Below are 24,489 nucleotides of genomic sequence, written 5' to 3' on the forward strand. Positions count from 1 at the left end.
TACCGTGATAGGGTAAAGGGAGACCCGATGCTCGACAGAATGCGGCGTCAACTCGGTCACTTTAGGCTCCAGGTGTCTTTCGGTCTCAGCCATATCCTTGATCCCTTTTCGGCCACAGAGCCCTATCGAGCAATGGAAAATCACACACAAGATTTGCAAATAGCACTGAAACACTCGTGGAAAGTTCTCAATCAATCACTCGATTTCTCTTGTTCACAAATTCTCGCGAAATTTCTCTCATTTTGATGTAACAAATTTTCTTTTCTCGCTTGTACAACAGTCTCTTCGAGAAATCAGAATTTTGGTTCAAGGGTCGAACGATTCGTGGACGAGAAATGAAACGAGTCGAATTTGTTTGAATTAGGCGATTGAGTCTTAAAAAAAAAAAAAAAAAATGTCGATCGTTTCCTTTAAAAAAGAAGAAAAAAAGTTAGGAGAAAAAATATTACGTCAATATATACGAGGAGCAAACTAAAAGTGATATTAAAAATTGCTTTATCATTTTTTCTCTCTGTTAAATTTCTGGAAATACGATCTTGATGATAGAAAATAGGGGAAAATGTGATAGGAAGTTTTATCAAATATTTTGTTACATTCTTGTAGACAAAATATCTGCAATATTGTAGAATTAGTAGAATTTATTTTATCATTATACGAAATGGAACGAATAATACGTTAGCCGAAGCGAATAATGTTCCGTTATGTATTTACGTGTATAATGTTGTATTATTTTATTCTCTATGTAAAATGGAAATGAAATTATTTTATTCGAAATTATTGCAAATATCGGTACATTTTTATTTTTAAATTAAATTAAAAGTTGATATACCAACAAATAAGTTGTAACAAATTTTTGGTGAAATTGGTGTATCGAAGAAATTAAAAAAAATCTTTCATTTCATTTAAAAAAAAAGGAAACGGCATACTTATCTTTTATTAGAGTTAGAGTTATAGTTGTTAATGAACATAACGTTTAATCGAAACATTTTCTTCTACTTTGCATAATTAAAAAAAGGAGATCTTTCTTTAAAATTCACAAAACCTTTTCGATTAATTAATGTAATTAAACTCGAACCAAATCAATGAAATAAAGATCCAAACTATTTGAAATAGAAAGACTTGAGATAACTTTTAAATCAATTTAAAGTCGTCAATATACCATCAGTAAAATTATTGTTGGTATTTCAATATTTTTCCAGAAAATATTAAACCCCTATTAAAATTAGAAAAACTTTAAACCGGTATAATTCAGAAGAACATAATTTCTAGCCAATGGACGAAAGACCATTAGAAGCGCGGATTCTTCCCCTTTAAAACCTCCTTTCGTTCATCTTAATACGACTTCCGGTTCTCGAGATATCATCGCGTAAAGAAGAGATAATTTTTAATCATTTGCTTAGATCCTATTAAATTCTATTAAAATCGGAAAAACTTTGAATCGCTATAACTCCGAAAGTAACAACTTCCGGTCAACGCACGAAGGATCGTTGGAAGCGCGGCACTTTCCCCTTTAAAACGGTTTTTGTTTCATCTCGATACGACTTCCGGTTCCCGAGATATCGTCGTGTAAAGACGAAGGTAATTTTTAATCGTTTACTCTGTCCGTCCTTGTCGCTTAGTCGGATCTCTCGCTCACACCTCGACTCACTGACCTATCCCAAACTGCAGGCAAGCGAGAGCCGCGATTCCTGGAAAAGCGCAGTATACAATTCCTAGAAGAACGTAGTACGCATTTCCAGGAAAAAATGTAGGTCGCGGTCCCATTCATAATCTTCGCACGTGTTAAGCGCTATGGACACTTTGTGTCCTTATATCTCGGCAGCCGATCGAGATATCGGAATAAATCAAAAAGTGACTTCAACGGCATGGTTTTCTCTATTCCCTGACTGGGTTTCGATGACAAAATTTTTAATTTCTTCTCGCGTTTTTTTTACACGAAAAGTCGAAGTTTCATTGTTTGTTTGGTCCGCGTAATGATAATGGGAAGTATATAGAGACGTAAATTCATGCTTTTATATTTATATTATATCTCGTGTATAATACTCTTCTTGTAGATTGTGTTTCTATTTGATAATTTTTCGTGGAGAGGTTTTCTAATTGCGGATAAAAAGATTGACAGCGGACAAATCGATTCTTAAATCGATTTCTTCTCAAAGCTTTTTAATAACTTGACCCAAGAAATCCGATATTGTCCAAGTTGTCCGAGATACCTTTTAAAAGAGTCGCCAATCTTTCTATAAAAATATATATCCTTCTTTTCAATTATCCAATATCCTTCTCTGTCATAAATTCTTCCACGTGACTCGAAAACCAAGTAATAGTGATACACACTTTTCGAAATATCCTCAATTTATACGGGAAAATCATGCAACCAAAAAGATTTAATCGAGCAGGACACGCTGGAATCATTTCGATCTGTTTAATATCCTGAGATCGATAGTTTCTCTTTCGTGGAAGTTAGAATTCGTCCCAGGACGGCTATTCGATCGACTTCTATCAATTCTTTCTTCTTATTTTGAATCGAATCAAAGCGTATCACGTGCCTCGTCTGCAATATTCATATCAAAATAACTCACTCGGAGGAGTTATTTAATATAGATCGATAAATATCAATAATTTTCTTGCAAAAGAAAAAAGAAAATAATTATAAGAGTTCTCGATTGAAAAATTATTTTCACGAAGAAAGAAAAATTATTACATTTATTTCAAATTGAATTTTGTAAAATCGTTGAACGTGTTATACGAGATATGTATTCTTATTTTCATTTTCCTTCCCGCGTTATGTAATCGTATTCACACATAATAAGCTTTGCAAGATACCAATTAAAAAAAAGAAAAATATCTCTCTAAATTAACGCATAAACACTTTAAATTATTGAAAATAATTGCTAAATATCATATTGTAATCCTATTACGAAATATTTTTCGATTAATATCGAAAACAAAATTAAATTACTTTGATAATTGGCACGATATATTTGGCTAATAACAATTAATCCGGAATTTAAATTATTCCGTATCCGCGCAAAATGGTCAGCTTCGACCAAGTTTCTGACAGCTTTTATCCGACACTCTTTTAAACTCTTCCTCTTCTGGAGGAAAGCGCTTCACTCATCGAGAAACTCTTCGGGATTATTCTCGTTTACGTCATCATTATCCATTATTCGCCATGATCAAAGGCATCCGGTTTTCTTCCTTATCTTCGTTTCATTTAGTTCCTAATAAATTCTCGAATACCTATTCAAAACAGATAATTGCATGCCCAATTGTGATTAATAACCAATGACCCCACGAATTACAATGAAAATTAATTAAGAAATTGCCGATAAAATTAATACAATACCGAAGCTAGTTAAACATTTATTAATTAAAGGATCGAGATTAATTAAAAAAAGAAAAAAAATCTTTCGTTTAATCCACGATCCTTGTCATCGGCGACGTTCGATTTCCAATCGAGTGAAGTAACGTGATGTTCGTTCGTTGCGTTGGTTTGATTGTTATTTACCTCTTATCAAGAAATAATAATATAAGAAGAAGACAGAAGAAATTTCGTGATACGATTCTTTAAGGGACTAAAAAAAAAAAAGAGCGATGTGTTTTTATACGATCATGATACGAAGAAGAAGGGGGGAGCTGGAATCCTGCAAGAAAAAAAAGGAAACCCTCCCCAACTTTGGAACACCATAGGACGTGACTAACATTCCTTCGCAAAAAAAGATGACTAACGAGACGATGGATGATACGAGAAGGAAGGGGAAAAATTCCTCGGATTATATTCTTTTGTGACTCGTTTACTTTAACGAAAACTTGCGGAATAAACTTGGAACCCGCTTTTCAGGAATCGGTTTAACGAACTGGAAATTTCGGACTATTCGACGCGTTCGCTTCGATAGCTCGCACGTTGTACGTTTCGCTCTTTTTTTCTTTCTCTCTTAGAAGGAAGCTGAAACGAGGGGAGGAATATAATATATTCACACGTGAAATAAATAATGTGAATTGAATCGATAAAGTCATTCGTTGGGCAGAAAAGGTTGCTCCGCCAGTTTTATTATTTAAATCGACCAGAAATGCCACAATCTTTCTCCCCTCAATAAAGCGAACAAATTAAGATATCGTTCTCTGTTAAAATTTTAACGATTGCTTTGCGTGTTATGCGAGGTAAAAAAGAAAAAAAGAGGAAAAACTATTTCGTTTATTCTCATCGCGCGATGAGAAGATAGAGAGAGAGGAAGAGAATTAAAACAAACAATTAAAATCGGTGAAACCACGAGCTTCGATTTTTCCGGATTTCCAAACCGAGAGAATTCGAATTGTTTCAATTTTTCACTTCGACAAATTCGAAACCTCGTTTGTTGTTTTCTGTGTTGTCACTGATTTTTCCTTTTTTTAATTTTAATATTTTTCAGTGGCAGAGCTCGGTTGGCGAAGAAAAAATCGAACAAACGCGTTATCTTAATCTCAAGATCTTCCCTTCCCAAATCTTATTTCGCTCCTCTATGCATTTATTCACCGAAAGAATCTGTCTGACGTCAATACTCTCCTTTTGCGTGTCGCGTTATTAAAGATTCATCCCGGAAAAATTCAAAGGTGGAGGAATATCGAATTGCGAAATATAAATATTTCCTTCTATGTTGCCGCTCAACTTTTTCCAATAAGGTTTGCGCTCAGGTAAAAGTAAAGGAATGGCCGAACGGACGATATCAGTCGGGGGGAAATATAATATGAGATATACGTGTATTAATGTAAGATTTTTCTTCTTTTTTTTTTTTTTTACGAGCTCTTTTTACGCGATACCGTTCTCTTTGGCACAGCGATCCATAAAGCGCCCTCGCGTGTGTGTGTGTGTGTATTTAAGAGGAGGGATTTACAGTTGACAACTCGAATTTCCAAGGATAAAGTTATAAATTATTCGAGTTATTGTAGTATTATAGTTTTTCGAGTAAAATTTGTGTGTTTTTTCTTTTTTCTTTTATTGACTGTCTAATTTTACCGAAATTTCGAATTGATAAAAGATTGAAATATATATATATATATGTATTATATCCCCCTAAAAAAAGCAGCTGCCGTTTGTTCCATTTGAAAAAAACGAGGGGAGGATCATTGCGTAAGATCCCGTTCCACCGGATCGATCCTAAACTATTATCATACCACACTTTGCGTAAGATCGTGTAACACCGTAATCGGATACAAAGCCTTCCTCGATTGTCAGGTAAACGTGGCTCTCATGTCTGTTAATTATCCCCCCGATGACTCTCGGGAAACCCGGTGGGATCGAGAGAGTAATTAACGTATTACAATTATTGGAACGGATTTTTGGACGTGTATATTATCGTATTACGTAAAAATATTATTGGACGCGATTCTAAATATTGGAAAGTTATATCTTATCGATTGTCGATCGAAATAAAAAGTTCGTTTCGTTTCGACTTTTCGCCTCTAATAAAATTATTATGCAGTTCCTGTCTTCTTATGTCTGAGAGGTGTTTGTGGAAGAAGGGTAATTCTTTTCATCGAGAATTCTTTTCAACGCGAATTAAATTGAAACATCGATCGATACACACAAGATTACGAGATTTCGTTGGGATTATTCTCACTTTCCTTGGTAAATTTATCTTTCAATAGAATTTAGAAGGCAAGGAGTAATTTTTAATTGTCTCTTAAGTTAAATTTTTGGATGGACAAGGATTAATTACAGTTCAGTTGGTCGCATCATTTTGTTTAAATTGTATGAATTTTATATTTGATTGGTAAAAATTGTAACAATTTGTTTTGATTAAACGAATAGTTCGTTCCAAATACAATTTTTCGATTCTTCGTCTACATTTTCATTCTTAAATTATTAGGTCAGAATTTAAGAATTTTTTGGAATATCCAAAAACCATGGTTTAATCAATTTTCATTCACAAGTAAAAGTTCTATTTATATTTATAATATCTCCTGTTTTCACTCGAGCGTCCTCTTCAATCACCACGATTTCCCGCCATTTTGTCAAATTCTCGAAGCCATTACGACGACGATCAACACTCTTCGAGCGGAAACTTGTGGAATTTACAATTTGGTGACGAAGCTTAGTTTAACGAATTTCTCTCTCGAAACGGGGCCATGTTTCCAGTGGTTGGATCCCGCGTTTGAAATTTTACAAAGGTTTAATCCGCAATTGCACTCGTGGCAAAGCGACGTTTCTTTCCACTTTCAATTTCATCGTTCGATCAGTGAAATGGACGATTAATAATTTATTCGATATTCACGTTTGCACGTCCGCCATATTGGGGAATAACATCCGATGATTAACGGTCCGCACTATAAACTACTCCCTGAAATGTTACGAGATGATAAATAGTTGAAATTCTACCACTACTTGTGTTATTTGCAATTCATAGGAGACTAGATTTTGCTTTAACTCGGAAACACGCGCTTCTCTCGAGTTCTCGTGGAACGGAGTCGCGAGAGCTTGATTACAAGTGTAAATAAAATTCTATTCAAAAGGTTTGTTTATTGTCAACAGGACAATATTGCTGAATTCTATTTCATTTTCGAGAACGATTATTCCCAAGTTGGAAAATTAATCATAAATGATTCGATTCGTATTGGAACGAGTTAAACTTCTTATCGAGTAGTTTTAGAATCGAATTGTCGGAAAGGTAAATTCCATTTTTCCTTTTCTCGCGATAAAAAAATAATAAAAAACGTGCAGGATAAATTTGTATCGTTCAAAAGAATTTTTCGAACGAACTATCTTGAATATTCTATAATAACGCTCGAGAATTTTGCATAGAACTTTTTTCCACTATTAAAAACTTGATTCTATTCCTTAAAAAAAAAAAAAAAAGAAAGATAAATCCACGACCCATATCGAACGAGTTAATCCGCATGAGATCCTGACGATTTTCGGGTATTCGCCGTGTATACAGGTGAATTCAAGGGGATTCTCGCCAGGATTATGGTTGAGCATAATTAATCGCGAATTAATTCAGAGACGCGCGTCACGGGAGTGACAGTGTCTCGAAACCCGAGCCATCATCTTCCCTTATGCCTGACTCGATGAATTATTCCTCCATTTTCGACGGAGGTCAAATGGAGGCAGCTCGTTAAATTATTCCAACATTATTTCATTCCTAACCTCGAATATTCGCGATTAACGAAACTTCCTCCGACACTTGCACACGTTTACGCAATTAATTAGATCAACGCGAAGAGGAATTTCTCCTTTATGAGACGAGAAATCGAATCTCCGTTCGAAGCTTTCGAATTTTTGACCTCTCTCTTGCTATCATCACGCGAAATTATTTATTTTCACGAGAAGGAAATATCCACAACTAATCGATCCATCGACGAGCAAATTTCTCGAGGCGAGGGAAACACCCTCCCTGTTCGGCTACCTTAAAATTATATATAAGCCACGGGTTATTCCCATCCATTTTTCACAAGAATGTTTTCCCAAGCCTCAGAGATCAAAAAGACTTCTCGCTATAACACGTCATAGAAGCGAAAATAGTTGTTAACGATATAAACCACCCATTTCGTGCAGACGCGTGTTGCTTTTCACGCCTTGATGGATCGCGATACACTTTTATCGTGCTCTCTCTCTCTCTCTCTCTTTCTTTCCATTGACACCTGTGTCAATAATAATTCCAATTGGTGTAAAAAACTCGTTTTTTTCGAAGGGGAATTTCAACGAAACGCGTTAGATTTCGTCGAATATGGAATGGATAGGGGTAGCGGAGTGGATCGGCACATTTGCGTCGATATCGATAATCACTTCTTTCGAGATTAATTCTTTCTTTCGAAGGATAAATGATATAATAATTCTCTTCATTTTTTGATTGTTATTATTATTATACGTTTTATTGGTTCGTATATCGAAAGAAAGATTGATCATGTTCTCAAATCAACCAGAAACTAATTCTATCAATATTTACGAAGCGATATTTAATATAGATAGATAGTTGATACGCCACATATGGGTCGTATCAAGGGACTTTAGATGGACAAGTTCTTTTTAATTAAAAAAGGGGGGAAAAATAATAATGAAAAGACAGATACGTAAAAGTTTGTTATCGAAGTAAATTTTCACCGTTTCTTTCTCAAAGTGAAGCCAATTACAAAGCAGCATGTTTATACGAATCATTTTTATTTATCTCATCCGATAAACGCTTTTGATAAAGCGCCCACATGATACGGGACATTAATTTCTATCGAAAATATTTCTGAAAATTTCAGACATTCTCTGTAATCAGAATATACCCACATTTACAAAAGATTGCATATTGTTTCATTTTAAATAAATATATATATATATAATAATTTCAAAGTCGTGAAATATAGTAACAGAGATGAAATATTAATCACGTATAATAAGATATATATATAATGGAAAATCCGTATCATGAAATTATTCAATAATATCCGGTTAAATAAATGCCAAGATTTAAATATTTCACTTTCACGTCATAAATTGACTATTATCATTTCGTTACGATAAAGTTATTTCCATACTGAAATAATTCGAACGAATAATTAATGAATTAGATCGGGTACAGTGGCTCGAACTCGATTCATGGTGAATAATCAAAATGGGAATAATAACACGGGACAATTATCTCTTCCTCTCGTGATCAAAACGTATCTTTAACAATATTTTCAAGAGTCGAAATTTCTATCCTTCTTTATTATTTTTTATTATGGAAGTCGGAATGGAAACGATCGATTTCGAATTTCAATGTCATTCTTCCCAAGGGGACGATCATAGATCGACTCGTTTTACTTACGAGCACCACGAGTCTCCTGATCACTGACTCTCCACTGTAAACAAACCACTTTATCGCGATCTTCGTTTCACCGATTCTCGATCACTTCCTCCTCCAACGATATCGTCTCACAAACAAATCCCCACGAAACTAAACTTTTTTTTATCCAACTAAATTCATCATATCCTGCGCAAATCCCGACATTCGACCCTCTCGATTAACTCTACAAACTCTTTTTTCCTTTCGAATCGATTTCGAAAATTTATCTTTCGATCTCCACTTTTGAAACTTTGAGTCGACAACGCGAAATACACATTTCAAAATCTCGGAATATACGTGTTTTTCGTTTGATCGAGCCGTCGATTCGAGGCTGATTTTTAAATGATAAAGTTTAAGAAATACTTCGTTCCGCCTGTATTATAACGAAGCGCGGTTTATTCGAGTGGTACAGCTCGGCGCTGTGCCCGACATCCGTCGTTCAACACGGCTCGCCGACTACTGAGCCACCCGACGCAGGCGTTGAGGCGTCAACCGAGGCCTTCTCTCTTCCCTTCACTCTCTACTCTCCAATGTTTGCCTCGAAAACTACCTGTTTGCGCGAATTTCACGCGAATTTTCACTATTTTCTGAAATCTCTTATTATTGATTCCGCGCCACACGTTATTCTTGTCGAGGGGAGGAAGGGGAGGGAAGTATCGCTTTTATTCGATTCTTTTCGATTGTTCGTTGAAATGCATTGAGAACGAAGGTAAATAAATATTGAAATTGGGAATTTTTTGATGCTCTTTTCATTACCTTCAGCCCTTATTCGCGTTTAATTCGAATTTAAACGTGGTCATCTTTGATTAATATTTCTTTTTCTTTTTTATCATGCAATGTATATCGTTTATCTTTGTACATCCAGTTGATTTTCTTATGTTTCTTTTTTTAGTCGACATTTTAAACGTTCTAGTAAATTCCTGGTAAACTATCTTCTGGTGACAAGTTTAGTATCGAGTCACTAGCAACCGCAACATGTTTGAGACGCGTTGGTCACACATTTTGAATAAGTCAAACATGCTCGTGCGGTTTTAGGAATTAAAATAATTTTATAATTGTTTTTTTCGTTCGTTATATATATGTATATATTTTCTTTTCATTGGTAACCAAGAGGCAAATATAGCGCGAATATTCATTAGGAAGAAATTTCTGGAATTCGTAGGGTTAATTCTAAGTGGAATGAAAATACGAATATTACGAGAAATTAGCGTTGTTTTGAATAAATTTCCTCTTCTAACGTGAAAGAATGACAATCAATATCAAAGATCTTTCAATTTTTTTCTACTTCTTGACTTTCTTTATCCTTCTGAATATCCTTCTTTTATTTATTTATTTGGGAGATAAAGTCTTTAATGTAATAAAAATATAAAAATAAATGTATCAAAATCAAAAAAGGAAAAGAAAGATTAAGATAAACGATAATTAATAGTTGATTAAATGTTTATTAATCAAGATATAATAGCTGTAATATACGAGTCCGAAGGAATATTTTAAGGATAAAAAAGAAAATTGATTGAATACAGGATAAAAATGCGAATCGTTAAAATATGGAGATCATGAGAAATTTTTCGCCTCCCCTCGATAAACTTTAAATTTTAAATTAAATTAAATTTTAATTCCCCCTCACGGATTTAGGCTAATCAATTTTCTGACGGCGCAAATTAACATAATTAATCCGGCTACTATTCCTTAATTTGATCGCTCATAAAAGATCCTTGACACGAAAACATCCTCCACGTGTTCAAAATTCTCTTCGATTCTCTTCTTCGCCGAAACTGCGAAAAAAAATATTATTTTTATTTTTTTTTAATTCATTTATTTATCGAACAAATATCAATAATCTTAAGAATCTTGAGAGAATTTCTAGAATCTAATTATTATTGTTTAATGAAAGTAATTTAACGCCTCTGGTGGTAATTTTATTTCGTTTCACTAGTTGCTCGCAGTGTCCACGATCCAGTTTCGTAACACGAAGATTCACGAAGAAAACAGAATCTCGGATCAAAAATTCCACGTGAAACAAGCAAACTTTCAAAGACGTTCGATAATTCAACATGCAAATATATTCTTTTACGTGTAATTCTGCAAACGCTTCCACTTCCCTTACTTTTCATTCTACGGTTAAAACGTGTCTCTTCAAACTATGTAACTCCTCCAAACTCCTCAATTTCCGCGTATTTCAACGTGTTGAATTCGATTCTCGTCTTCTTTGGAGAGGATGCTCCTTGGATTCCGTGATTTCAACCTTGACGAGGCGCCCGAATTCGAGTTGGTGGTTGCTCGCGTGCCAATATATACATATATATCATGAAAAGATGTTCTGAAAGATCCCCTTTATTTTTCGACGAAACGTTAACAATTATTTCGAAATTCGTTTCAAAGTTTTATCTTGCATTTTTCCTGATAAAGAGGAAAATTTAAAATCAGGAAATAAGAAAAGGAAAATTTCCAAAAGAACGAGATCGAGCATCACGTTTCGATCGAGCGCCAGTTTTCACGTTCTTCGCGCGATATTTTTATTAGAATTAGAATTTTCCAGTTAAGTGAATTTCTCTGTAAAGTGTTGGGAACACTTTGTGCGACGATCAGCCACACAGCAGTTCTTGAGCTCGTTTCTCCAGGTTTCACGGACTTTCAGGGCCGCTCCTCTTTCCCCTTTCCACCCTTCATATACCCTTGCTACCCGCAATGGATAATTATCGATTCTCCAGGATGGTCGCTTCTATTTAGAACATGCTTTTTCATCTTAATGGTACATCTAATCGTAGATTACGATCGCCTCGAGAAAATTACGTGGCTCAGTGGAAGTAGATCCGAATCGATGGCCTTGGAAGAACAAAAATTGACACAAAGATGAGTTGACGAAAAATAGTTGCGTTAAAATTCTACTATTTAAATAATAATAATAATTTCTGAATATCTCTGATAAACGGAGATAAAAATAGGCGATAGATTGTATGAAAGGCGCGATAAAGAGATGCTATATCGTTAAAGTATCGATCGAACTATGATACTCAGGGCTGTAGGATTTGTTGCTCGATCATTTTCGATTTCATGGTGAAGCAAATTTTCGAGAGAGAGAGAGAGAGAGAGAATAGGGATTTCGAGAGGCTGGAAAGCTCGATCAACTTGTGCGATATGCATAATTCATTAAGGAGGAGGAGGGAGGGGGAGGGGATAAATGAGATCAAAGGTCGTTGTATAATCAACGCTGAATGTTAATCCAGGAATGCAAAATGTGCGTGTTTCGAGAATTAAACGCGATTGGAACGTGGACAAATTACGCGAAACAAATGGTCGATCAGTTTCTGAATGCTGGGAGAGAGAGTTGGGAATACTCGAAATTTCGATACCTCGGTCGAGAGTCGAAAAAGTTTCGAATATCGAAATATTTTGCTATTTCTGGGATTCGAAACTACTCTGTCGGGAAAATAAAAAGAAAGAGAAAAAAAAAAGTAATTTGCGTGAATGAACTTTACTGAAATTTTTTTTTTTTAAATTTTAGATTCATTTCAATCAGTATGATTTTATTAATTCGTCACAATTGAATTTTTATAGAGGGAAGTAGTTGTATTTAAATTGTTGAATATATCGAGAATAAATGTACGCAGTTGTAAATAAAACACATAATATAATGAATTTTTTGCAAAATGACAAAATAAATCAAAAAATGTTCTAGAATTTGTCAAAAAATTGTCAAAATCAAAAGCTTTTTTTTAATTTCTCTGATGGAACAGAGAGTATTCGAGAGTCTCGATTCAATCCTGCAATTTCTTCCAAGAAATTTCGTCCGATTCTCTCCGATAATGTTGGAATCAGATCAGTTGCAAATCAATTCGAAACATGTGTCGAGACTTGCATTGTTCCTACTGATAAGCGCACGAGATTTGATTGACACGTTGCTCGCCGCAAGACCGTCCGAACTCCCTAATTGACAAGATCTTGGAATGGAAGTAGGTGTCGAACCATGTTCCTTTCGATCGATTCGTTAACGTCGAATTCATAACCCTGGAACAAACATCTTGGAGAAATTGAAGAGTAATTTGTCGAGTAAAGGATTAGATTTGAGAACAAACATTAGCGGTCGATTAAACGAGAAAGTTAATTGATCGTTTTGTGTAAAAATGTAAAAATCGTATCTTCGATTGTAGCTATTTAATTTTGGAAGTTTTACATTTTTTATGAATCTTAATGCTTGATAATATGCAAAATAAACAGGATGAAACCGAGTACCGATTTCCTTTACTCGAGTTTCGAGACGGAATTTTCTTGGAAACTCATTCGTTCGTGATTATTGGATATTTCATTATCGAGTACTCTTGTCTCTCTAATAGATCGTAAACCTCGACGTATCGACTCTTGTTTGAATGGCTCGTGGTTTTCTCGATTGTCAAACTTTCCCTTACACGTGTTGGCTACGAGGATCGATTTAACTCTGGAACTCGTTCCGGAACGAGGGACGTTCAGAAGGACAATACGAAACGATAGGAACGAACGATCAATGAATAATGTTACTTCAACGCGGTTTTAAATAAGTCGCGCTTAGAATGTGTGTTTCGTTTTTCCTTAAACGAAAAATATTAGTTTCCATTATATCATTTAAAATTAAAGAAAGAATTGCTATTACAATGCACAATCTTGATAGTACACTTTATACTATATATATATATATATTTTAATTTATCATAAAGTATCCTCAATTCAAGGAACTCAATTTTCCCTCCAATGAATTAAACGAAAAGAATATATTATAATCCCCTTTATCATTGGTATATATATAGACAGGTCACGTGACACAATGCGACGCTTGGATTTGACGGAAGCCTGATCACGTGACGTTTACTTGATTGTACAGTAGCGATAATATGACGACGTATATATTATATCGTGTGGAAATTCAACTTTCAACGAGGAAACAGCGCGTATTGTCGATAAATTTTTATAGTAATTTGGATAGCAATTTAGCTCTCTACCCACGCATCTCACAAGTTCAGAGATCTAATCAATCTAACCTCGAAATCGACTAATTTCTATCGACCTAGAAACAATCGTCTACCAACTTGGAAACAAGTAAAGTAACCTGATTTAACCTAACCTAACGAATTAATCTATCGTAAAAATAATAATATAATCGAATGGAGCAAATCGATGCCGAAAAAAGTGATAAAAATTTGTATTTTTAGAGAAATTTTCATCGAAGTGGTACAGAGATCGGAAAATATAGTATATCAGGAACGAGGTTATGATATCCGGAGTAAACGGAGATTATGGATGGAAAATGTTGTTTAAACAGTATGGATTAAAGTTTGAAAGCGTAGTTATGACTCTGTTCGAAGAATTTCAGCTTGTTATCAAATTTATCAACACCCGAGGGACTCTTGGTATTATGGTATAAAGTTGAATCGGGAATGGATGAGGGTGGATATTGTGTTCTGTGTTTCCCTTGGATACTTGGATGATTAAAACAGCTTCCGGTGGCCAAGTTCGTTTAATTTTTACTATCTCTTCTGTTTCGGTTTTATATATAATCCTTTTATGAAAGATGGAGCAAGTTTTTTTATTTTATAGCTATTTTTTAAATATATATACGCGAACTCATTTACGAAAGTTTTTGATAAACTTTTATGAATATATAAAAGGTTTTATGAATATAATGCTTTTACGTTGTAAAAATTATTTTAAATGTTACTCAAGTGGATAAAGTTTGAAAGTGTGTACACGGGAGTTCTCGAATATTTATTTAAAAATATTATAAAAATCTTCCTCGGAAATATTTTAATTGTGTATAATAATAGACTCATCTTGGGTGCAACAATAATAATCTTCTTTCCAGAATCCACGATAAATATTCATATATTTTGTTAAATTATCCTCGAACACGTTCTAGGAGAAATCTTCTTTGCATTTTGATATCTTCGCATAATAAATCATAACAGGGAATACATGATGGAAATATATAAAAGTTTTATTTAGTTTAATTTAACTCGAAAAGTAATGGAAGGGATATATAAGATAAGAGGATATTCGATCGAAAGTAAGGGTAATTCTGTCAACTCCGAGTCATTTTTTCTTCATCCCCCTTCGATATTTTAGCAAGGGAGGGAGGATACTGTTCGATGGCGTCGTAAAATATTGCCAGTCGAAATTTCGCCGATCATTACGAGAACCTTTCTCAATCAACGCAGAAACAAAAGTCCATAGATCGTTTACTTCGAAACTTTGGTTATCGCGTTTCTCTTCCGGTTCTCTGATCCTTTACATCCCCATTTAATATTTTCCCTTGAATATTTATGGGTATACGAAGTTTGGAAAGATTGATTGATTGTACAACGGTGTTGTCATGATTTCAATCATCCAAGATTGGCCAAGATTGATACATTAAAGATCAAAGTGGAAGGTTTCTTTAAATTCTTTTCTTTGCGATTGAATTTTTATTGTATATTTATGATGTAAATCTTGATACTACCAATTATTATGTTTAAACGTCCATTCAGTATCGTTTATACTTTAATTTCTTTGTAACAGAATTACAGTTTCAAAATTTTTGATCCTCTCATTCTTGGTAAATATCAATAAATATCAAGCACTTTTAATACAATTTAAATTTCATGTTTATGACAAATCTTTTGTTTCTGTGAATGTATATATATTCGTGCTGTTTCCCTTTCCTTCACATTAAAGAAAAATCGACTTGAGCTATAAAGTATGATACGCGCAGTTATGACATATCCGTTATTTACGTATCCGCAAGGAAATCTCTCTCATACAGATATAAAAACAGCGCCAGGACGAAAGATTTCAAAGATTGTACGGATTTCTTGAATTCCATGGAATTTATTTGCCTGTATTTATTTTACGTGGTCGTTTTGTTGCGAGGAACAAACGAAATAACTTTGGTTTTCCGTCGCATCGAAAGTTTCATTGGAGACGAGAAAACGTTGTCGCAAGTTCGTAATCGACTAAACCGAGAGATTTGATTTTGCAAAGATTTTACCCCAGCTGAGGTAACAATTTTGAAATGAAATTTAACAAGATATTTAATTATTCGTGAAGCAATTACGATTGGAAAATCATGTTGTAAAAATGAAATGTTTCGCGAGAAATTTGTATTATTTGTGTTGCATTCATTGGAATCATCATTGATCTTCCTTGTTGCTCTACAATTTTCGAACAAATGTTTAATTACGATATATAATTATAATATTAAATTCATAGCTTTTTTGAAAAATTTTCAAGAAACTAAACATATTTTTCACATTCGTGTTACGAAAATTTATCATAATTAAACGCGATACTTAATTTGCAAGCACAACGAACAATTTTATCAATTTACACCTAAAGCTTTGTCACATATTTGAATTAAAGGCAAATTTTGGATAGAATGGTGGATCAGATGGAACGAGATTAAAAACTTTAGATAAGCTATTTTCGAGAAAATAAGCTTAAAGACGTGGCTTTAACAATGCGAGACAAACCGTATTAAAACTCTAAGCGTTGAAACAAATCTTCAATTTCCAAGAACCCATTGTATATAAAATTGGGATATTTTCAAAAGTTTTTGAAACACAAGAGTTTTATTAATCGAATCGAAAGAGGAAGAGTGAAATTGCGGAGGGATAAAAAATATTGATCATAATTATTAAAATGGTGGCGCATTGAAAAATAGAAAATAGACAATTAATTATTGGAAGAAACTTCTTTGTCGCCTCACGTTTTCCAATTTTCTGAAGTACAAGTTGTTGTTGGATCCCCATATCCATAAAATCCGATCCTCGAAAGTCGTCGAACATACCTTGAACTATTTTCCATCGTCGCAAGGCTTCTTTCACAATCTGCTCGACTATTCGACGAAACTAATTCCATAAAAATGAATAAATTGAATCCGTTCCAGAATTTTTACTGATTCAATTAGCAATCGGTATTGCGCGTCAAATATTTCGAACGAATCTCTTAATTTTAGATTCCTAATGGTTCCTAGGATTATATTCACCGAAGCAGAATCGAGCTTTGAATTGCTTCGAGTAAATTTCCCCTCGAATAAATTTTACAATCAGATTAACATGGATAAATGGATAGATATCTTTGTTGTTTTTATTTAATCATTCCTTTTAAAATGTTATAATTAACTTCGTGACTGGTATTTCAAATTAATATATATCCATTACGATCTTTTTTTAATATTTTTAATCGAAATTTGTCGTCCAAAAATTGATCGGTGCGCGTGATCTTTTAATAGAATTGAATTCTCAGTTTCCAAAGTCAATTCTTTTCCAATATAATGAACTTGGGGGTATATATAATAAAGAACAATGTCCACGAGCTTTCTAACTGGTCGAATCACAGCGTGCCACGATCGCGTTTCCTTGTTCCTCGATGAAATGAATTACAGATTTCCACGATCTCGAATCCTTTTCTATCCTACAAAATATAAAGAAAAACAGGAAATACATATTTCGCGGGAATACGGACCGTAAAAGAATATTATCGAAAATTTTATTATTAAATTCTTTATCGTTTATTTTCTATTAATTATTTTACACGAGGATGAATCGAAGAGAAAGTGAAGTTCAATTCTATATTATTAACACGAGCCATTTTTTGTTTCATCCAACACGAATTTGTATAACACTTTGGAAACTTTTTGAATATTTTAAGCGAAGCTAGCTGCTTTTTTTCGTATTTTCCTCCGAGAAAAGGGATCAGAACAAATTTCAGGAAGCCAATTTCGTCGAAGGCAGCAGATCTCTTTCAGACCTAGGAACCGGAAGCTACTCGGCCCTCCATCTTTACCGTGTTTTTCACTTAGCGATTTACGCACCCGTGCTTTTACTACCCAGAGAGAGATGCCTTTTCCTCATCGATTTCTGCTCGTTTCCAACGCTCCACACTCCCACGCTCCCTCTGCGATATATTGCGACTGGTATTGTACTACGCGCGATCATGTCGATATCCCGGTGTCCCATAAATGTAACCTATAAATGCAAACAACGCCACCAACGTTTCCTATTGTAATATAATGATATATAAAGATTGACGGTATTTCAATTATTTTTATTCGTGCGATATTCTCGATCATTGGGAAGGGAAGAAACGAAAAGATTCGATAAGATCAAGATCCTTCCAACTGTGAAAGGGGAGAAGATGTTGCTCCTCCTTCGAATTAATATAGCGAATTAATATATTCTCGTTTACATTATTGAAAAGCATTATTAAAGGATTACTTACTTTGGAAAATCCCCCTTTTTTAATATTGGCGATATTAGTTTCGGAGAAATGATTCGAAAGAAGGGAATAGGGGGAAACCTTACCTCCTTCCATCCATTATTTTTCATTTTTATCTCTTCATTATTCAGCGTCTCGATCCATCCAGTATCGAGACTTTCAAAGGAATTAATGGGAGGGTGGCGTGGCTCCTCGATGGGTCAAGATAAACGCTCTCCCGTCAAAGTTTTACGAGGTCGAGAAACGGGACGCAACCTCGTTTGTCACTCATGTTCCACCCTTTCTTTCTTTCTTTCTTTCTTTTTTCGAAAAAAAAATCCACGACGAAGGAGAAACTATTCGATGCCGTTTTTCTAAATTCCTTTTTTTTTTTTTTAATTCAAATATCACGTCGTTTTCGATTTGCAACCGACGATTTTTCACGCTATGGCGTGTCCTCGATCACCGAGAAATGAAATCGGGTTTAATATGCAGTGGTGGTTTATCATCCAAGTCGAATGGCAGCCATTTTTTTTTTTGGAGGGATGATCAATAGTCCAATTTGAGGTATTTGATATACTTGGATAGTTTTAATCGTTGTTTCCTCTATTTTAAATAATTATCATTTTTATGTTTTTCGTTTTTTCATTATTGATTATCAAAATGTTTTATTATGATAACGTGTAAAGTTTCAGAAATTGTTTTTTTTTACGAAAGTATCGTATTGATATCGCTCTTTACATTATATCGTTTTCTTTGTTCTGATTATGGTTTACAAGAGACGAAATATTTTTGCCAAGTAATGTGTCGAAGTTGAAAAGATAGGATGGAATAAATGTATTAACTTTTTATTATTTGGACAGCCACCAGTGAACCTGGTTTTAAATTTATTTGAAAAATTCTTTCTTTTTTGAATCTGCAGAATGGAAGAGTTATAGTCGAGGAGAATATTTTATATAAAAATATACATTGGAGGAAAAAGAAATTTACATTGCTAAATAATACATACGACATAAATTCTTTCTTCTTATCCTTTTATGCAGAGTATTCTCTAACAATACAGACCATAATTCTTTAACTACGTAGAATAGGAGAAGAAAAAAAGAAAATATTTCAAATGAATATTGTTAAATTCATTTGATAAACCTCATCGTCGAGTACAATTGTTTCTATTAATCTCACAATCCTCGACGATTCTTCTTTGAACAACAATTTCTGATAAAAACAATTTTCTGTCTCTCCTCAATTTTTATAATCTGCTATTTCAAATAATGCTACGATAAAAATCATAATTATTTTTAAAAAACACAAATTTTCTTTTCTTCCATATGTTGGAAGGCGTAATAAAGCGCTTGGCTATTCCACGAAGAAAAGAATTCCGTTTGGAAGGGGCAAGGGTCATCTTCCAATAGCCGTGGAACGATCTCGTTCTTATCTCGTTCCCTTTCTTCAAGAAAATCAAAAGATTTTCCTTTTTTTAACTCTTGCCTCTTTTCTTCGACAATGGATCTCATCAATATGAATCAAATTGCGATGATCTCTGGATTTCTTGCCGTACAACCACGTCAAGGGACAAATAAATGCCTCGTCGACTCCTCGATTCGGGCGAAATTCGTTCCACTCGTATCATTTATCCCGTCGATTATTCGTGGATCGTTGAAATTAAACGATTTGCATGTTTCGTGCGAGGTCGAATTCAATTCGTATTCGGTAGAATGATTATTTGGCAAATGGATGGCGAAATAATTTATTTCGTTCTATATTTGTATATATAGTGCGTAATTTATTTATTTATTTATTTATTTTTTTCGAATTTGTCCAGTATTGGAAATTAAGAATTACGAACGAAAGAAACGAATCAAATTTTTCTTTTCAATGTGCACAAAATGTTCCTATATGTCACCGTTCTTTCAGTTAGTCTTTCATTAAATAACAAATTTTTAAAAAGAATGATCGATTATAACTCGTGTACGAAATAAGATTTACGTGTAATTTATATATACATATATTTTTTTCTTTAATATGTTTGTAACCAAATCCTTGAAGAAGAAAAGGAAAATAATAATTATTTTTTTCAATAATGAAATGAATAAAAAAAATTGATATTAGAATTTGTAATTTGATAAAAATCTCATCAATCTTTCGTTTCGATGTATTTTCTTGTTTCCAAAATTTAAAATTTTTTCCAACGCGCCTTAACCTCTTTGTGTTCTTTTTCTTTCGATCTTTTTTGTCTAGGAACTCGTGGATTACCAGCGTCGCCAAACGCATACTTTTACGTGTCACAAAGGCCGTCACAGGCACACGCCTCGATTAACCAGAATCCGACGACCTTTGCGCCAGTTGGAGCCGGAGAGAGCTTCCAATTCGTAGCAAATCTGAACGTTTTCGTCCGATTGCAAAGCTTTACACCGATCGCTTTGGATCAACATTTTCGAAGCCGATGTGTTTGAACTGGTGGTTGATTGGTTTTAAAGCGCCTTTATTCCCTCCCCTTTCCAACATTTATTTTACCTTCGTTTGTTTATAATTTACAGGTAGATTAGGTTTTTGGAACAGTTGAGTTGTGTAACGTTGAAATTGACAGATAAGATGAATCGAAGAAGCTGAATTCAGTGCTTTTAAGAAGCATGATAACGTAATTGAGTATGAGATGGAAAGTATTATTATGAATAAAAAATTTTTATTCTATTCCAATTTAACATAATGTTTGAAGGTAAAAATAGTTTATAATAGTTGATTTTCTGTTTATCAAAAACTGGTTATTGATTGAAAATTAAAGCTACAAATATGAAAAGTAATTTTTTAAAAATCAATAGGCTTTATGAGAGACTTTATGGAATTCTATTCTAACTTTTGTTTAAATTTGTTGGATTCTTGGAACACATTAGTGATTTCTTTTAACTGATGGTATATATTTAAAAAAAAAAAATAGGATTAATTAAGGATTTTGTCAATGAAAAGTAGCTTATGCTTAAATTTTTTTTTAAAAAAAGAAATAACGATTTTAAATATAAATCGTATTTATGATGTTGTTTCATAACCATGCTGAAAGTGGGTACCATTTCCGATATTGCTTTTAGCATTTATAGAAATGAAATTTATTAATTTAGAGAATTGGAATTCTGGAATTGACTTTAACATATGGTGATCATTTAAAACTTGATTTATTGCAATCTGAATTTATGAATTTTTTTTGTAATTTTTTTATTTTCCACATAAATTTCGGAGATAAAATCAACCAGTTAAGCTATTTTGCTAAAATAAAATCCTCAAATGATAATTTTTTACTTGTATTTTATCATATTTCAAAATTAAAAACATAAACGTTTCAAAGATTTTTAACTTTATTTCAAGATTAAATAAATATTAATATCATATATCATATATTTATCTAAAATATATCTTTTTATATTATCCATTCTTTATTATTTTTTTTCTAAATAAATTATACACCCAGTATAAAATCTATTATTATATAAAACTACTTGTAAAAATTGTTTTTAATATTACATTTGTATGTGTAATCATATATATGAATGATAAAAATTACACCATTTCTCTATGTTGATTAAATCTTTTTAATTTTCTTATGATTCGTTTAAGAGAAATTTAAAGAACAAAGGGAATCGAGAAAAGTAATTTTTCAAAGTAAATTCTTTCTTTCTTTCTTCAACGATAATCTATTAATTTCTCTATAATGAATCAGAAGCATATCTTACAATTATCGTTTTACGATCATGGTTCCTTTATTGATCGTTAAATATTTTATTATATGAATTCAACTTCTGTAATCCTTTCTTAGTCAGTCATTAATAATGTTTGTGCTACGATGACAAGCACAAATATCTGTCTTGCTTTATTAGCTTTTCTGATATTACTTGGAATCAATAATTATAAATTTAACTTATAGAAAATTATATGCTGTAATTTCATGTTTATTTTAAATTATTATTTCAACATATTAATTATAATTCATAGCCAATATGATAATATAAAGGAAATAATTATTTATTTAACATTAGAATTATCAAGCTTAATCAAATTTATTTGTTTTTGTTACTACTAAAAATCTGCATACGTTTCTGATAAAATTATTAATATTTATTCAAGTAGAAACAATTAATGATAAATGTATCAATTTTATAATATTTTTAATTACTTGTATTTAATAAACATGAAATGTATTATTATGCACATTATAAATATCAATTTATAAATATGCATTTCTCAAAATAATTTGTACGTCATTCATATTATTTTGATTATAGAATATCATTTATATTAATCGACTCCTTTATATATACTTATACTTATATTTTTCTCATTTCAGATGATATTTTCGATGAGACTGGAGAACAAGTGAAACCGATTTCCGGTTTGCAACTCAAATGCCTTGGAGGTGGAAGAATAGAACATGATCCCGATAAAAAAACCATTAAAGTTTTTGGATATTCTCAGGTGAATTTTAGGAATTGAATCTCAATGAAATATTCCTGATTTGATTGATTAACCTTTTTGAAACTACAGAAATATACACAGAATGAATCTTTGAATAATTCATAGATACATTTGTTTTATGAAAAAAAGTATTTCACATAAATTTTATGTTGCAAAAGAAAATATAATTTTATGTTATTAATTTTTTTGCAAGTGGATATTTAAGAAGACATGTAAAGACATTAAATTTATTTTTTTTTTTTAATGAAATAAAACTAAAAAAAAATTATTAAGTCTCTTGAGGTAAAAAGTTATTGATTTTTTGATTTGAATTAATTTTATAATATTTTTATAATCAACTTTAATAAGATGATATATCTGAAACTTTCACAAGAATTGTTGATTGTAAGTTGTTTATTGTAAAATCCATTCAAAATGAAATTGAATTTAATTGAACGTGCCATTTTGAAAATCAAGTTCGATATATTATGTTCAATTTGCTTTAAAGAAAACGTTTCAAAAAATTAACAAATTATTAAAGAACGATTTTCTCTCCATATATATTTATATTCATCGGGACATCGTGCTATTAACTTAATGCATGCTACGATTTCACTTTTAACACGATTTATATTGGCATGCATACGTAATATCTGTCGTCTACTTTCGTTCGCTCTCGTTTGTTTAATTTCAATTAATTAATTTCGAAAAGCAAAAGTCGTTGATCTAATGGATGGAATTTTATCATCGCACAAAGACTTTGATAATTAATTTTTAATTATACATCGAAATTTTTTATAGAGCTTCATTGTTAACATTCATTGTTAACGAACGATTATTTTATTTTATCAATGTTTCGATAAGATTTTGATAAATCGAAAGAAACTCGAAACTTTCCCATTCAAGCCAATCTCGAGTGAATGATCGAGATAAAATGAAAATAAAAATCGTGAGATAAAATCGAATTGAAATCGTGTTTGTGGGGCAAACTTGGCCTATCAATGATCAATGATCTCTATAAAACGAGGGTTCTCGATTTTAGGCGATTGTAATTATTCTACTTTCGAGGCTGGAAGTAAGGACGCGATAAGATCAACGAAATTCGCATAAAATCTTATCGCATTGATACTAGTTAGAGATTACCACGATATTCCATGGGTCGAACGAGGTTTATTAGTAGGGGTTGTAGAAAAATGCTCTTTTACATTGTTTATTTTTTGATTTCAGAAAATTTTTTTAAAAAAGTGACAAACTTTTACTTTTATATTAAGTAAAAAAAATATCATAGTATCTGGATATTAATATAAGAGTTAAAGGGTGTTTGAAATATATTGGCACTTTTTTTTTCTTTTATTGGAATTCAGAATCAACAATTTACAAGTTAATCTTTCTGTGTATATCTTGTGGACTTTATAAATTGAAAAGATTTCTACAATAATAAGAAAAACGATTCATTATGATTTAATTGATAACATTTGATTTATTTTCAGGGCTTTGGGAAAGCAGATCACGAGGTATCCGTTAATATACTGAAAAAATATTATCCTGATTATTCTATTACATGGTCAGACGATGGATACTAATTGACAAGATGAAAAACGTTTCTTCAGCACAAGATGGGATATATTTGAATACATTAAATATGTGGTTTAATAAAGAGTTTGTTATATTGTTAAGTTGTGTATTTTTAAATATGAAAATTAGAAATTTGATCTAATACATCATTTTGATTTTAATTACATAATAATGTGACATAATATATGATTTATTCGTTTGAATATTGATAATATTAATTATGTAAATATATAACGAATTCTAACTAATTTAATTTATGTATTTAATTTTGTGTATTTAATTAAATCGATATAAGCATGGATGGAAACCGTGTTTTGTTTTCAAATTTAAATGATTTATAATAAATACAGAATGCAAAAGTATGATGTCTCTACAACATGTGAAAAGATATATATATATATAAAATATATGTATAACATACAATAATACAAATTATTATCATGAGACTAGATATAATATAATATAAAATAAATTCAATGTATTTTTC

The 24,489-nt window shown here is 32.4% G+C and overlaps 2 protein-coding genes across 9 annotated transcripts in view; one reads left to right on the forward strand and one right to left on the reverse strand.

Annotated features, from left to right (window-relative positions):
• Positions 1-9,323, reverse strand: part of LOC107997019 (phosrestin-2-like) — a 43,083-nt gene extending 33,760 nt beyond the window's left edge. Inside the window, exons 1-2 of one of the 6 annotated variants that reach the window (XM_062072275.1) lie at positions 8,769-9,323; positions 4-283 (exon numbers count right to left, since the gene is read on the reverse strand). In XM_062072275.1, coding sequence (XP_061928259.1) covers positions 4-93 — 90 coding nt within the window. In that variant the 5' untranslated portion in view covers positions 94-283; positions 8,769-9,323. Of the gene's footprint in view, positions 1-3; positions 8,312-8,768 lie in introns of those variants that run through there. The other 5 variants (XM_062072274.1, XM_062072271.1, XM_062072272.1 and 2 more) reach the window with 5 other exon arrangements.
• LOC107997018 (sex-regulated protein janus-A-like) overlaps positions 1-24,303 on the forward strand; it is a 58,672-nt gene extending 34,369 nt beyond the window's left edge. Inside the window, exons 3-4 of one of the 3 annotated variants that reach the window (XM_062072285.1) lie at positions 22,321-22,448; positions 23,918-24,303. In XM_062072285.1, coding sequence (XP_061928269.1) covers positions 22,321-22,448; positions 23,918-24,010 — 221 coding nt within the window. In that variant the 3' untranslated portion in view covers positions 24,011-24,303. Of the gene's footprint in view, positions 1-20,225; positions 20,448-20,524; positions 22,449-23,917 lie in introns of those variants that run through there. The other 2 variants (XM_062072287.1, XM_062072286.1) reach the window with 2 other exon arrangements.
• Positions 24,304-24,489: the final 186 nt, after the last annotated feature.

Source organism: Apis cerana, linkage group LG3 (genome assembly GCF_029169275.1).
Source record: "Apis cerana isolate GH-2021 linkage group LG3, AcerK_1.0, whole genome shotgun sequence".
NCBI classification, from domain to species: Eukaryota; Metazoa; Arthropoda; class Insecta; order Hymenoptera; family Apidae; genus Apis; species Apis cerana.